At 51.3% G+C, this 16,878-nt stretch overlaps 1 protein-coding gene across 2 annotated transcripts in view; it reads right to left on the bottom strand.

Moving 5' to 3' along the window:
* Arhgap42 (Rho GTPase activating protein 42) overlaps positions 1-16,878 on the bottom strand; it is an 88,640-nt gene that overhangs the window by 54,485 nt on the left and 17,277 nt on the right. For both annotated transcript variants that reach the window (XM_090319234.1, XM_090319233.1), the window contains exons 2-3: positions 9,681-9,776; positions 903-964 (exon numbers count right to left, since the gene is read on the bottom strand). In XM_090319234.1, the coding sequence (XP_090175360.1) occupies positions 903-964; positions 9,681-9,776 (158 nt within the window). The remainder of the gene's footprint in view (positions 1-902; positions 965-9,680; positions 9,777-16,878) is intronic.

Below are 16,878 nucleotides of genomic sequence, written 5' to 3'. Positions count from 1 at the left end.
GTTCCGGCCTCCAGGACCTGTCTGTCCCATCACAGCCCAGCTGCCCCAGAACAGCCAATGCTCTGAACGACTCAGTGTCACCGAAGGGCAGCATAGAGTGCCACTTCCTGTCCACATGGGTCTTCGACTCATGTCACGATATGAACCCCCACGCAGAGGCTGAAGCCAACAGCACCCAAGATGCCATATTGAAACAGCCAAGTTTCCAAACACGAGCATGGATTTTCCACGTGCCAGACGCACATACTAAATGCTTCTCCACAAAATGCTGTGGGGTTTACACGACAACTTTCTCCAGGTGAAAACAGTGGGTCACAGACAGGGACTTTGAAATCTGACAGAAAATGAATACACTGGGTGCAACTTTTTTAAACAGATAAATGTGTTGACCAGGAATGGAGCTCTGGGACAAGTTAACCTAGGAAAGTTCTAGAAAGTTATCATTTTTCCCAGTAAGGAAGTCCTCCAGCTCTCATGAGCAAGCTCATAACACTCTTCCATGAAATGCTCTGCTAATAAGTACCAGAGTTGGTTCCTTCGATGAATGGCCTTTAGTGCTTGAAACATGCCTAGATTCTACTACTATCGCTGTTATACAATAACCCAGAAATGTTCACTCAGAAGTGGTCTCTAATAGCCATTTTCTTCAATAGTTTTCATTCCCAGAACTGAATGACAAGAGGTTATTTTGTAACTGCTGAACAAATAACATAGTCGAATCAACATAGCTTATTAATAATATTTATAAATGAACAATATTTACAAGTCTCTTCACAAACATGTAGACTTTAGCAAATGTATTCTATCGTAAGGTCTTATCTGGCTATCTGATTCAGGACATCTTATCTTTCTTATAATGCTCAAATTAAACAATTTTATGAAGAAATAAAGGCCAGACTTACCAGTCTTCTCCTTTCTTCTTCTACAGCAATAAGTAGCCTTGCAAACTCCTTGAGCGATTGAGCTACATGAAAACAAAAAAGGAAAACGAGCATTGATCTTTCATGTGTACTACTAGTTACCCAGGAGGGAGCACTGCAGGGGGCTGGCCGGGCCTCGTGCACTTCCGTCCTGTGCAACCCTTCCAGGAAAGAACAGAAGATCTCTTTGACGAACATCTACTACAGCAGAGGCCAATAAACCCGCCAAGAGATGAACACTGCTCTGCTGAGCAGGTGTCTTCTTCAAAGATGCAAGGGGACGTGTGTGTGCGTGTGCGTGTGTGTGTGTGCGTGTGTGCATATATGTATACATATATAATCTATAAAACTTACGCACAAGAAGAATTGAGTCACTTCTAGGCAGTGACCTCTGAATAGGAAGCATTTTTAACACTGTAGAAAGCAAACCGTCCAGTTCTACTCCGCCACACTCAGCAGCTGTGGGCATGGCGACATTGTGTGCTGGTGGGAGGGGACAGGACCAGGGCCCGTGCCGAAGGCCTTTCTCCCCGTGGAAGGGCGGCCAGCTGGACCTACTGCAAGAACGTCGCCGCACAGAGCCCGGGTCTCCTCACCTCCCCACAGGACCTGCCCTGTGTTAAGGCCAGAGGTCCTTCCTTAGAAAACGGCCTGCCTGCGCTGTCCTCGCTATCTTTTTTCAGTGCTGGCATTCGAACTCAGGGCCACGTGCTGACGAGACAGGTATTACCCCCTCAGCCATACCACCAGCCATTCATGAGCTACTTACTTCTAAGGCAGGGTTAACAGTATTAACAATCATAATCAACTAAGTGACTATTAATAGATGTAATTAAAAATGAACTCTATCAGAACCGTCTCTACTGGGGGATGTATCTGAAGGACAGAGCAAGATCAAGAAAGAGATCTTGATCTCAATAAAACAGAAGAAATGGCTGAGTTCAACAGCAGAACGGTCTTTATAGAAAAGAAAGAAGGTAGTAGAAACTGGCAAAATGGGTGGGTGTAGGTTTTAAATAGTGACACTCAAGTTCTCATTTTGCCTTTTTCCCTCTTTATCCAAAAGTGAGTGATGCGGTTTTCAATTTTACTTTAAAGCTTTTCCCATGACTTCACAGCCAACCAACTTCTTAATTTCATATCTGAAGTTTCCCCTGCTTTTATTTAAATAATCCAAAAATACTCAATGGTTAATCATTAAAAATGAATAGTAAGCACTGCACAACAGAAAGGAAGAAGTAACACTTGATTCAGCAAGCAGAGGACAACGTCCAATCGCTGCAGGGCTGTGTCGGCCTGTGACTCTCACAGGCCTGCTCTCAGCCAGATCCAATCTGTCCAGTGTATCCCAGCAGTGTACCCCAAAATAGGAGCGCCCCCCCACCAGCAGGTGTGATATGCATGGACCACAAATGCTTTGAGAAAACAAGAGATCATAATTAATGGAGGTGGAGACTGAGGAGGAAAAGAAAGAGGAGCCATTTAATTCTTGATGTCTGCCAAAAGCAAAGGCTGGAGAAAAGGCAGCCTCTTCAACAAATAAAGGTGCTGGGAAAGGTGGGTGGACTCGACCCTTAAATGTCACCTGGAGGACTTGAAACTTTGAAACTGCTTGAAGGATGACTTCAAGACATTGACACAAACAATGGCTTTCAGAGCAGGAAATACAAGCAATAATTGATCTGTGGGATTAAATATAACCTTGTCTGAACAGCAAAGGGCACAGTCGTCAGACAACTAAAATCTACAACAGATAAAGAACTCCAAACTACAAGTCACCCAGTTACCAAGTGGAGGGTGACATAAGTGGACATTCTCCAGACAAGCACCACCCGCCACGGACTGTGTGACAAGACACTGGCCACCGGCGGCTGTCAGGGAAACGGAAATCAGACTCTCACCCTGGTCAAGGTGAAATGATCAAAGAAGGACAAACACAAACACTCAGAGGATGTGGGGAGAGAGGGAACCTCACTCACTGTCAGAGGACCAAAATCAACACAGCCACTGTGGAAAGTCAGTAGGGCAGCTCTCAAAGGGCTTCCAATAAAAATGCCATTTATAATCTTTCATTACATGAAGATTTCCAATACCCAAATGTAAGCACTTATTACTGCTTATCTTTGATTTATTTATATTTATATAACAATCACCCTACTACCTGTTTGGGTTTTTTTTGAGTGTCCAGACTCACATCTAACATGGAACTTCCATTATAGATTTTGACCAAACTGACATTTTGTGACAGGAATATGATTTAATGAGAGCTGTATCCAGAAACAACAGTTGATACACAGAAGGTTTCCAATACCTAAATGCTGAGTGAATTAATGAGCTGAATTATACTTTAGTCTGACATCTATGTACTCTACAAGGAGACACAAACCAACTCTTACTCTAGGATTCATGAAACCTTAGGGAAAGAATGGACTGCCAGCTGCCCTGGAAACTTGCGTCCAAGACCAGAGTTCTTACCACCTGAAGGAACTTTCCTCTCTGTGCCATCTCTCATCACCCCTCCCTTCCCGTGCACCTGCAGCTGGAGAGCAATCAAAATGGGTTCAGACACAAATTCCAACTTTCCCCTAACGAATTACACCAGAATAGATTTCCTTTTATTCTCCACAACATAATATTGGAAAAAAAACAGTTCTGGAACAAAAGAGCTCTATTGTTCACGTGTATTTATGGCAGGTCCCAGAGGCTACGCGTTCACACAGCCTAGATAGTGATGCAGAACGCTGACATTTTCTACATGTGCCAAAAACATAAATCCTCCAACATTCCTGAACTAGCTAGAGTATCCATTTCCTAACTTAATCTTTTCAGCAGGCTTGAACCCACCTTACTGCTTCTGACTGGAAAATCGGTCTAGTGTCTGAAGGTAAGAACAAGAAGGAAAGTGGCATACTCTATCTGTACTGACTTAACTCCATGCTTTAACTCCACAATATATTAGTCATTCAAATAAGCAAATCTTTTATGACTTTCAGCTATCCTACATGGAGAAATGGAAATCTATTGGAGTTGATAAAAGCCAGGTGAATCCAATTCATTCACGTTTTATATAAATTCAGGTGGGGCCCAGAAACAAGTTCGGCTCTACCTGGAAGAGGACCAGTGACTCTGCCAGGCCCTTTGGTAGCTTCCTTCTGAACTAATTTTCCCCAACTGATGGGAACTGAAATCTACAATAGCCAGGCCAGCTGGCTAAGAGCCTGGGAAGGTGAGGAAGGCCTGTCCTCGATCCAGCTACACCGAGAACGCATAGGTAAGTTGCACCCCTGTGACAGCCAGCACGTGACAAAACTGCTCAGGGCCTTCATGAGATCTGGAACCCATGGAGAGCACTTTGATCTGAACACTTCAGAAAAGCCAAGGCAGCAGGCAACGTGCAGGAGAGGACAGAAAGTTTTCCGTTCAGAGACAAAGCATGACGGGCGTGCTACGCCTGCGCTGTACCTGCCCAGCAGGCGCACAGGCGTGCCAGGGCCCAATTCCATCCAACGCTGCAGCCTGATGTCCAGACAGCAGGCCACGGCTCACCACCCCAGCATCCTGCCTGTCACTCCCTGAGAACCACGGCATGAGCCGGGACTGCAGCACCCCAGGTACCTACATGCAAGCCAGGAAATGGCTTCCTAAGCCAGCAGTGGCCCAGAAGGACAGATGACAGCCCAGTGGCCGTCCCCATGCTGGACGGCAGGTGCAGAACCCCCAGTGCCCAGCCCCAGCCGGCTCTCCTCCCGACCATCTTCATGCTTCACAGATGCGCGTGCACCCACCACAGAGGCCACGACGCCTGGCTTGCCGGGAACGTCCAGTGATTTGTTGCTGACAACTTACTGGGTCAGGAACTAACCTGGCAGCACCCCTTCACCTTCCTCACCTCCGCTGCCCCCTCCTTCCTCCATGGCGAGGCCCAGCCAAGCCTCAGCACCCACCTCCCCAGCCGGCTTCTCCTCTCCACACCCTCAACCTCCGGCAGCCTGTGCCGCACCTCACACACCCACCAGCCCAGCCCTGCGCTCCACTCCTGGTCCGCCCCTTCTCCAACCCCGGCTCTCTCTCCAGTGTATTTCCCACAGAGGCTATCGAGCCTGAACGTTCTTCTTTCTCAAGAGCCCAACCTCACATTCCCCTTCCTCTCACCAGATGTCCTGGCTGAAACTTCTCTGCCTGTGCCCACGCTGAAAAGCTCACAACTCCCCACGGAGCTTCTGATCTCACCTCTCCCACTCCCACCCCTTCCCTGCTCTTCTCTCCTCCCTTTGTCCCTTCCCTCTTCCCTCCCTCTGTGCGTGCATGTGTCTCTCTTTCTCTGTCCATCTTCACTTCTCACTCCTCTCAAAGTACCTCTTTGTTGCCCTGGGTCTACACTGGATAGAAGGTGATTCGCCCTCCCTCAGGAAGAGCAGGAAGACGCAAGGCCTGGGCCACGGGCTGGTTGTAAACACTCGCACTACCCAAGGAGAGCACCATGTTTGCAGTACATGAACCTATTGACACGCTGCGTGTTGTTCAGAGAAGGAGACGGGAGCGGTGAGGTTTAATAACCTGCATGGCCAGAGCTAGCGGGACCCCAAGTGAACTCTGAGCTCCAATTGGCTGTCCTGGAACGTACACTCTTCCCCCCGAGCCCAGTCGAGGCCCCACAGCCTCCACTCACTGTTCTAAACTTGGCAAATCAAATCACCACCCAAGAATTTTTCCCGGAGAATGCTATGCCTGAATCTCCAGTGTGGCGTGTCGAATCCAGACCCACCATTGTGCTCTGCTGCAGGCCCCAGGCCCCATCGGCGCGCCGGTGTGGTGTGCTGCGGAGAGCTGCTGCCCTGTGTCCTCCCCTCTCCTCCCCTCTCCACCTGAGGCGCCAGGCTCCAGCTCCTCACTGTAAGCGCGGATGCCAGGAGAGGATGCCCGCGGGCTCACTGCTGCCGTCCTTCCCAGGACAAAGCCAGAGTCCACGCTACAAGTGAGTCAGGCCGCCGTGGCGAGGCGAGGCGAGGGCTCAGGCAGCTCCTGAGGGCCTTAACGCAAAACACTGCTGTCATTCCATCTGCACGGCCTTCCCGCGTGTGTGCACCGCTCTCCACGGCTTGCACGCCCGCCACCAAGCTCAACCTTCTCCTGGTCAAGTGCCCAGGACACCAACCAGGACATGGTCAGAACAACTCTAAAAAAGCAGCTATGGCCGGGCGCTGGTGGCTCATGTCTGTCATCCTAGCTACTCAGGAGCTGAGATCTGAGGATTGTGGTTCAAAGCCAGCCTGGGCAGAAAAGTTCCTGTGAGACTCTGATCTCCAATGAACCACCAGAAAACCAGAACTGGCACTGTGGCTCAAAGTGGTAGACAGCTAGTCCTGAGGAGAAGAGTTCAGAAATGGTGTCCAGGCCCAGAGATAAAGCCCCATGACCAACGAAGGGAGGGAGGGAGGGAGGGAGGGAGAGAGGAAGGGAGGGAGGAAGGAAGGGGGGAGGGAGGGAGGGAGGGAGGGAGGGAGGAAGGAAGGGGGGAGGGAGGGAGGGAGGGAGGGAGGAAGGAAGGAAGGAAGGGGGAGGGAGGGAGAAAGGGAGAGATGATCCTCTGTCATCATGGTGCCACACTCTCCATGGCTTCATCACCTGAAGCTCTCTCGTCATCCTCACCCTCTCTCTCCCTAGACGGCAACGCCTCTTTTCCGCTCACCGACCCTGTCTCCTCATGGCTGGAAGATGGCTTCCTCGGAGGGGTCTATCCTCAACTTCCACCACCCAGTGGGGCCTGGAGTGTCTTCCTGTCTTGTTTGTGGACACGCTCACTGCTAATGTAAATACACATGAACCCAGCTGGTGAGTCAGTGAGCGCTGCACACAGGAAACAAGCACAGACGGAGAGGGGATGGGGTGGGGTGGCACCACGGAGAAGCTTCTGACTGACTCTAGTCCTTCTGTGGCGCACTGCTCCTGCAGAAGGGAGACCACCCTCCGCCCCACACCTTCAATAGATCAGGTCAGCGGCTCCCTCCGCCATGCAGGGAAGGCTCGGACCCAGGCACTGCATGGCCCCAGCTGCACGGAGAAGGTCGGCTCTGGAGTGAAGAGCAATTCTCGGAGTAGAAGAGGCGACAGGTTTTGCCCACAGTGGGGCCCAGGCCGATGTCACTGACCCCAGGTCACTGCGCTGTGACCTGCTGCACTTATTTCACTATCTAACTTTTTTACCTGGGGGGAGGGATGGAGAAAGGGGTGATTACTGTTGAGATTCTGGTAAGTGACCAGCCACGGGGAAGCAACTGCTTTCCCTACACGGGAGGGGGGGCAATGTTCCCACCTTCATCTACCGTCTGCACACTCGTGAGTGCTCTTGAAATGTAGAAAACAATTGCTCCATTGTCCAACCCCGAGCCACAAAAGGGTAAAATATAATTCCTCCGCAGAGTTCAAAAGAAAATGTGATTTGTGTAAAGAGCGCGGCCCGGGGGAATGTCCCTGTGTGACCACCCGTGAGTGGTCGGGCGGGGGTCAGGGCTTCTGGGAGGAGGGAGGATTTCTTCTGGCCACACGTGAGTGGTTGGGCAGGGGTCAGGGCTTCTGGGAGGAGGGAGGATTTCTTCTGGCCACACGTGAGTGGTCGGGCGGGGGTCAGGGCTTCTGGGAGGCGGGCGGGTTTCTTCTGACTTGGCACATGTGTGTGCAAGCGAGTGAGCAAGCAGCATGCACCCAAAAGTCACAGGTGTCATTGGGGAGAGCTCATGAGCCCAGGAGAGTCTTGTCCCCGCGTCACGGCGCCATTCCCCAGGAAATGCCCTGCAGGGGTTGGCAGCGGCTGCCAGCTCCTCCTCACCCCTCCCAGCTCTCCAGACACGGGAGAGCTGACTGTGGCGTGAGCACCGTGGCTTCCCTGTGTGTGTGTGTGTGTGTGTGTGTGTGTGTGTGTGTGTGTGTGTGTTCGTAAGAGGATACAGAGCGGTTCTCAGCATCTCTCCCCTGCACGTGAACCCCTCTCACACAAGCAGGACCCCCCTCCATGCCTCCCTCCTCATCCCTGGGGAGCAGATTCTTACCTGTCACTCAGAACACAGGAAGGACCAAGCCTCCACAGAACCCGCCCCACACCGATGTGCAGCGTGTCACCACCCTCTCAAGAGGGCACGCGGGCACACCGTCACTCCAGTTGCCCCCAGGTGACCCCAGCGTCAGGCACAGCCATCCCACAGCCAGTGCCTGCAGTGTGCAGAGCAGCACTGGCTCAGGAAGTCACAGCGGAGTCCTTGTGATGTGGGCTGCCACCCTTCCACACGCAGCGGGCTGGAACCAAAGGCCGGGAGGGCCCCCTGGCCCAGGGTCCCGTGCCCTCCCTGACCGGGGCTGCCCCATGGACATACCCCGTCTCCACACGAAACCCAGTCCAGAAGGCAGGCGGCTGCCCGTGCCCCCCAAACCAGGAGGCCGTGTGGCCGCTGCTCTACCTGCCCGGGACGGGGTGAGCAGAGGCGCCTACACTGCTCAGGCCGAGGAGCCTGGGGAGATTGCAAAACGTGTGCTGAGCTCAGCTGCCGCCTGACCTCCCCGCTTCACTGAGACTGTGGCCCCGCAGCCCGGCTGACAAAGGGGCCCTGTGTTTCACCTAATGTCTACCATGAGAATGTGGGGTTGAGGCGTGTCAAAAGGAATGCGCCCCCACTTCAGTACTGACCAGCACACAGACCTCCTTCTGGGCCAAGGCCGAAGGTCTGCAGTGCAGAGCCCTGCTGCCGGGGGCCCTGAGCACTCTGCCCACAGGCAAACGCAGGCGTCCCGCCTGGAGCCCCAGACCCTGCTCCATACTGACAGCCAGGCCTTTCACTGGCACGAGTTCAGCTTGACCAACACGGTCTAAACTTAGTTTAAATCTAAGCTTCTTTTTAGAAGGGGCCTTTAACACATTAAATACGAAGAAAGCCACTGCAAGATCAGCCTTTGTTGCCTTTGCTCTCGACGCTGGATGAGCCTGGCAGAACAACTCATCTCATGGGCGAATCCACAGTAGCCTCCTTAACTCCTCTATCTTGATTCTTTTCTTTTTTATCTTTTGCTCATTTTAACCAGAACCAAAAAAGGTTCTGGTGGCATGGCTCAACAGGTGAGGCCCTGCCTAGCACACGGGACGCTCCCAATACCACCAAAGAGGAAAAGGTGGGAGAGAGAATGCGTGAGAATCTCATCTCCAGAAACTCCAGAGAGCCGCGGCTCTCTGTTCATTTTACAGGACACGGAAGCCCGTGACTCACAGAGGCAAAGCTTCTCCTGGGGTGCCACGGCTGAGTCAGCTCAGCGCGCCTGGTCCCCAGTCCTGAGACGCCCAGAGACCATCACTGACGATCACAACCTGTTTTCTCTATCAACAAACCTGTGGGTTACCAAAGGAACCAGCACTCCATGAAAAAAAATAATAAGGTAACTCTTAAAAGCTCTGCAAAGCACCTTGACAGCAGATGTCTGGTCCGTACATGTGAATGAATGAGGCAAACATTACCAGCACCTTCTGGGAGGGGTGGCCTGAGGAGCAGGAAAATGCAGTCCTTCCCTTAAGGAGTGAAAGGGAAAACGCACAGCTTCAATAACATAACCATTTCTAAGAAGAAAAAATCCCGAATCAACCTCGCAGTTCTACCCAAGCCAGAGAACACTTAATTGAAATGTTTAATCCATAGGTGTGAGTCCGCTGGATTTCAAGGAAGGAAGTATGGCAGGCTACACTCTTATGATTTTTGAGTTGGAGTGGGGGGACAGACTCACCGATGCTAATCTCATCATCCGTTTCCGCATCACCAATGCACTCAAACTGGAAGTCCTGGAGCGACTGTGAAAACTTCTGCACTGCCATCGAGAGATCTGGGAGGAAACAGAAAAACCATGAGCAGTGGTGCTGTGGGACATCCAGGGCCTTCTATTTGTGACCTGGCGTTAGAGTGTGGTGGGACCCCCGGGGCTTCCCATGCGGTGTCACGACGTCACACTGCTCCCAGAATCACATTAACCAGCATTTGTTCTTCCCTTCCTTTTCACGTATCACTGCCCTAAAGGGGGGCATTGTGATAGCGTCACACAGCTATCCTGTGCCTATGACATCCTCACACACCTACGACGTGTCTGTGTCATCTTCACACACCTGCGATGTGCCTGGGGTATCTTTTTACACACCTACAAAGTGCCTGTGCTATCTTCACACACCTACGATGATCAAATCTATCTTTGCTATGGCTCCTTCTTTTCTTCCCTCACCCTCATTTTAAACCAATTTTAAAGGATTTCGCTGTCCTCTACCCAGGAATGCATATAAAACACCTTGATGCTACTTAAAAATGATATGGTCCTACTTTTAAAAAGACCTTAAAGTTGCCAGCAAAATAAGCTTTTAGGGCTTATAAACACTTCTGACAATAAAGCAGAATAGGAACCCAGTACACAGAGATCAAGATCTCCTCATGCACCAGTAACAAACAGGATGAGAATGGCATCAGAAAAGCAAGCAGTCACCATAGCCTCAAAAAAGTATGGAGGGACAAACTCAACGATGCAGATGGAAGACCTCCATCGTGAACCCCTAAAAATGTGAAGGACTGAAGGAGACACTAGAAGATGGGCAGACCTTCCATTTGCAGAATACTGTGAAAGTGGCTATACCGCAGCTGTTAGCAAGCTGCCGATGGAATGCAAGCCGGGTGGAGTGGCTCTCATCTGTAACCCTCCCTGCACGTCAGGCTGGCATCCCAGTCCCAGCACGTGGGCCACACAGGCCCGGGAAAAACAAGGCCCTACTCAGCCATCACTGAAGCACCAAGGCCTGGAAGTATGGCTCAAGTGGTAGAGTACCTGCCAACTAAACAAAAGGCCTGGAGTTCAACATTCTCCCCCCATAAAAAGACTTAAGGAAGCCGGGCGCGGCGGCTCACCCCTGTAATCCCAGCTACTCAGGAGGCTGAGATCTGAGGATCTTGGTCAGAGCCAGCCCTGGCACTAAAGACCATAAGACTCTTATCTCTAATTAAGCACTAGAAAATGGGAAGTGGCTCAGTGGCTCAAGGGGTAGCATGGTAGCCTTGGGCTGAAGAGCTCAGGGACAGTGCCCAGACCCAGAGTTCAAGTCCCATGACCCACAAAAAATAAAAGAAAGAAAAAGACTCAACGAAACCCTCATCAAACAACCCAAAGCTCTAAAAGTACCAGTTTGGTGAGTTTAAACAAAACATAATTCTAATAACAATCACTTCAAAAACTGAACCTCCTCAGCTCACCAAGCCTGGACCCCTGAAGAGTTTCACTGAGTGCAGTGGAACATACCTCTAACTCAGTAACCCCAGCAGCTAGGAAGTTGACACAGAAGATTTCAAACTGGAGGCTAACCTGGGTTACACAGCAAGATATTCTACATCCAAAAATAAGGGAAGGGGGAGGAGGAGAAGAAAAATGTTTTGATGCCAGAGATGCATTCCCTGTAAACTAACTGTCCAAAGTCTGTACCTTTATTGAAAAACTATCATCATTCAGACATCATAAATGAAGCATTTACTAGGAGAAGGAGGAGGAAGAAGAGGAGGAGGAGGAGGAGGAGGCGGAGGAGGAGGAGGAGGAGGAGGAGGAAAGAAGAGCAGGCAAGAAGGCTGCTAGAAAGGAGGGTCGGTCCAGGGGACAGGGCACGGGGATGCCTGTGCCACCACCTACTGGTGTACATGCAGTGGGCTGAAAGGTCATCTGAGAGGTTGTTTATAAGTGAGCGTGATTTATTGTGGACTCGACCTAAACACACTATCCCAAATCCTGACCCCAGTCCAGATGAAGAAAAACAAACACCTCCTTCCCCCAAGCAGGCGCCGCCCTCCGCTGTGCTGTCTTGGCCCTTTCCCATTCATCTCTGCTGTGGGGTCCCAGCGCCTCTTCACAGAGGCCCACTACCAGGCTCAGCGGCTGCAGACGTTGGTACTTGTGTGGGAATCGGAAGTGGAATCCAGTGACGGAGCAAATGCAATGAAGAAACTGCCTTTCCTTGGAAGGCCAAGAGCAGATGGAGTCGGGGTGGGGGGTGACAGGAAAGGCAGTCAGCTATGAGCAAGGGACAGAGGGGCACCCACCTTCCTCTCACCGTCCTTTCCACACAAGTGCCAAAGGCCCGGCTGCCCCGGGCCACGAAGCCAACATGCTGCATCCTGGGCACTGGAAAGACAGAAACCCAGACCCGCTTCCTTTGAGATGACCGCACACAAGGGTGCCCTGCGGGGGACAGGCTCCCGCCGGCAGGCCGGGCCGGGCCAGCGTCTGGGCTCAGCGCTCCTGTCTAGGTGGTGGCACTGCCAGCGCGGTACAGGGGTTGTTGGCGTACGAGCCCCCATTCTTTGAATCGCAGGCTAAGCTGCACATGGCTGAAGAAGCCATGTCTCGCGAGGGATTCTCCGGACCCCGGGTTCCTCGGCAGAGGGGAGACTCCAAACCCTGGCAGGTCATTAGGAATATTTCATGAGAAGGGCTCAGCTAAGTGTCTGGGACAGGGAGAATATCCGAAAGTGTGATTCTCCACAAATATGAACTATTAAAACCTGTTTATTATGATGTCAAATACAGCACATAAAATATTTTCATTGTGAGCATAACATATCTAATCCGTGGATCCAATTACTATCTTCAGATCTCCAGTGAAAATAAATAGTGGTGCTGGCCCCTCAGGAAGACCAAAAACAGTTCATAATTCCATAAATGCTATCTGTCTGGCATGCAATTCCAGAAGATTCTAGCCTAAAAAATAACCAAACAGGAACCAATCCTTGGGCAGACTGCATCCATGGTTTCTATGAAGCTATAAATTCCAGAAAAATTAAAAACCACAAAGACGCCACTATTGCTACAACTCAAGTTAAAAATAGAAAGTTCAAAGGAGGAAAGGCCCCACCCATCTTCCTACCCTGGGGAACATACTTGAGCAAGCGGAGGGACCAAGGGAGCCAGGTCCCGCCCTTGCTGGTTCTCCTCCCCCCTCCTCCCCTTTCCTCCCTCAGACTCAACTTCCACAGGGTTTGTCTCCAGTCCTGCTCTTCAACATCAAGGCCCACTCCTGTTAACTAAGTCCTACCTGAGTGTGGATGGATGCATCCACAACCCACAAGTTATGGGTTAAGTTAGGATGGAACCCCATTGTCCAAAATATTTCTGGAATCATAAAATACCAAGCAACCCAATTCGGGGGTGGGGGGAGTCAGGTGGCTGCAGCCCTGGGCCTGCCTGCTGTGCTCTCTGCTGGGGCCTCTCCTGCCCTCAAGACCGTTCCCCAGGTCCAGACACTCTTCCCCAGGGTCTGCTGTGCTTACACAGCTAGCAGGAGTTGCGGCTGCCCTGACTCTTCTGCCGACTGCGGGGTCCTGGCGCTGGGAAGCTCCAGTCCTCTAGCCCCAGTTTCAACCCCCTGTGCTTCCTTCTCCTGACTCCCTATCATATATTCCCAGGATAGGCGGTTTGGAAGCAGTGTCATGTTTCTGTGTCATTCTGTCACATTTCAACCTGTTCTTAAATCTCACTTCTTTTTTCCCCATCCCACCCTTCTTGTCGTCATAGGCCAAATGCTGGGAAGACAGGATTCGACCCGTTCAGTCGCCTTTCAAACCACCACACTGAGGTCTGATCTTCTAGGTCACAGAAGTATATCACCTTTCCTCTTTGGTCTTTAACTTGTCTTTTCCCATAAATGATTCTTTGTGCTCTCAAATTTTTAGTCAAAGAAACAAGTTTACATGGTGACGCTGGATCAGCCTGCAAAGGGATGGTTTGTGGCCCAGTGTTTAATTCTTGCTGTTTAATTCCTCATTATTGTTCAACTCTCAAGGACGTCCCCAGAACTACACAGACTGAACCTAAAGCCTGGACAACTCAGCATCGTGACACCACCACCGATGCAGCCAAACAGCCTCCAACCACAGACACAATGCCACTGTCCCCTGCTCCACATTCCACCGCTGAGCAGTCACAACACAGCACTCTGCCTCTGGAGGCCCAGTGTGTCATCACAATTTCAAAAGGGTGCTATGTCAGCTCTCAAAGCATCACAGCATTCCTTTAAGAAAAGCATTCCCACAGCCGGAAGTGAATCTGTTCAATCAAATACACACATGCGCACAGACAAACCATCACACAAGGCACGCACATGTACACGCAGGCACGCACACATACACACAAAAACCTCCACAACCACAACTGAAATGCAGCTCGGCAGCAGGCTCAGAACGTGGGCCAGCCTGCGTTGCTGTGTTTATCTTCATGTCTTCACTCGATTGGTTGCTTTTTTTTGTATTTTTGTTTGTTTTCTCTAATCAAATGAGAGTGTTTAATATCATGTGTAGAAAAAAGAACTTTTTCCCATAGCAGTCTGCCTAGTGCTTCTCTTGAAGTGCTTGGAAGGGAAGGGTGATTGACAAGAAGAGATATAAACCTCTGCCTTGAACTGAATGCTGAAGGATGCTGGCACCATGCCACCCTCTTCCCAAAAGAGACAAAAGGGGCCACTGTCAGGCCTGGCAGAGCGGGATGCCAGGAAGCTGGGGCACAAAGCTCCTTGTCTCCATTGGCACTGTTTTTCAATGGACACCCTGTCCTGATCCTCGTCCTACCCCATTCTGAAGAGCGGCAGCAAAGCTGGAGACCCCGTGGAAAACAGCACTGGGAAAACCTGGATCCATGCTTGGGAGGAGGCTTTCCAGTGTGCCCCCCTTGCCCCCGCCCCTGCCCCCCCTTGGGGAAGGCTCTCAGCTCTGCAGAGTGAGGATGGCAGTCTCTGGGCTCAGAAGCAGGACTGAATGGATCTCCAACCTCTCAGGTCCCGGCCAAACTAAATTTACACAGCCTTAAGCAACTTCTGTAGTTCCTTTTAAACCCACAACTCTACCAGGCTGGATTTAGCTCACTAAGAAACAAAAACCACCTCTTCACCACATCGTTTATAATTTGCTCACTGAACATTCTGCTTCTCATAGATTTCGCCATATCCCCGACCTGTGAATGTTTTTAGCTGCCTGTGCACTCTGTGTTTATATGAGCTGGTCATTGTAAACTCCCTAAGTGACTTTGAAGAAGATAACACATCCTGTCTTTTAGTAACGACACAGACCAGAAAGCGCCATAATGACAAATGTCAATCCTTTGTTCAAACACAAAACACAGACTAAGACTCATGAGCCTAAGATGCTCTGCTGAGCCCTGAGCCCCGGCATGGACTCCGCTGACCTGCCGAACTTGGCACCCATGGCTGCACCGGGCAGTGAGGACTTTTACTCAGCAGCCAGAACCAGGGAATTCCTATGGCATCAACTCGAGCAGCCCGGTCTGTCTGGCCCACGGACTTCCCACACACTGCGAAGTATGTTGTGTCTAATTATTTTATTGCTACAATAATAGAGACTTTCCATACAAATGATACACACGATTTATGCCAGCCTTTAATTAGACGGCACGTAGCCTGCCGACAGATGGCGCGGGCCCCACTGAACTCAGGAACTCCCTCAGGACACGGGGCCTTCAGCACTTCTCACTTGCTATTAGCTTTGGCTTCTGTCACACCTTATCAGATGAAAAGTTCTAAGTGCATTCACCTAAGTTACTGGATACGTTTGTCCGTTCCTTAATGACTGGAAATTTTAGGTGCTATAATGTTTGTTTGCCATTGTGTACATATTCTAAGGTGTTACATTTTAAAATCCTTGTCCACGTCTGGAGTTAAACACATACAAATGAGACAGCTTGGGCTCCATGAGTCATGGTGACTCTGCAGCTGTCATGGTGAGTGGATGACGTCATACAGAACACTGGATTCCCTTAAAGAAAACCACTAGCCTCCGTCCAGGCTCACAGAGCCAGACCCTAACAACAAATCTCCTCCATGTGCCACCTCCACCTTCCAGCATTAACAAACAAACAGCAGAACAAAACTCCAATATCCTGAAAACTCTGCTTTGGAAACAGATTCCATCGTCTCTGTGAGGAGAGAAATAAGAACCCAGCTCCCTAAAGCCACTGCCTGGAACCTCCAACACACCCCGTCCCTTCCTGTGTCTGAAACAGCTCGGAGCTGCCAGCTGAGAACCCCGGAAATGCTGCCCGGCGGAGCCAGGATGAGGGCTCAGCCCGAGCTCCCCAGAGGGCGAGGGATGGTCAGGACTGGCGCGGGCAGGAGCCTCTCTCCCCTCTCCTGGCAGCGCCCATCCCTTTGCTGGGTGGCTCCCGGCCTCCAGACGCCCGGAGGACCTCCTGGCACCCGAGGACCACGGTGCTCTGGGCTCCACATATGCTAGAGGTAGAGTCCAAGACGGACTCTAGAGTTCCAGCCCTGAAGATGGCCCCGTGAAGCTGAGAGAGCTGGCCAGGAGTCACCCCTAAATCCACCAGAGGCATTGGAAGAGGGGGCACCACAGAGCACCGCTAGTTCCCACAGCTGGAGTGAGGATGAACTCAAAACCAAGTGCTCTCCCCCGGCCCTTGAATCCTGAACAGAGCCTGGCGCTCCGCAGCCTATCCTCAGAGGTCGCCTTCCTCCGGCTCCCCCGACTCCCCAGCCTCCACTGGCGCGCTCTCTCTCTCTCTCTCTCTCTCTCTCTCTCTCTCTCTCTCTCTCTCTCTCTCTCTCGGCGGTGCCATTCGGGTCTCTGCGGTCCAGCGCGGTCCTGGCGAAGTGCGTGGGTAGAGCTGCGTCTAGAATTGCCCATCCAGCTGCCGCAGCCACGTGGCCCACATGACGCAGTCCCAGTACACGTAACCATTCTCGTTCTGTCAGAGATCCGCCATCCTTCCTTTACAGGAATAGACATGTGCACGAGCCAGAACCAGACCCCCAGTCTTCTGGCATTCCTCTGCCATGCAGGTGACTCAGTGACAACCGCAGTGAGTTTCCCTGGGGACACTGGCCCTGACCTCAAGTGCACAGGGCCTGTGACAGTGTTTAGAAAATGCCCAGAGAAAGTTT

Source organism: Megascapheus bottae, chromosome 27, assembly GCF_031878675.1.
Source record: "Megascapheus bottae isolate mThoBot1 chromosome 27, mThoBot2.hap1, whole genome shotgun sequence".
Lineage (NCBI taxonomy): Eukaryota > Metazoa > Chordata > Mammalia > Rodentia > Geomyidae > Megascapheus > Megascapheus bottae.
Note: the sequence above shows the minus strand (reverse complement) of the source record. Positions and strands in the feature narration are given on the sequence as shown.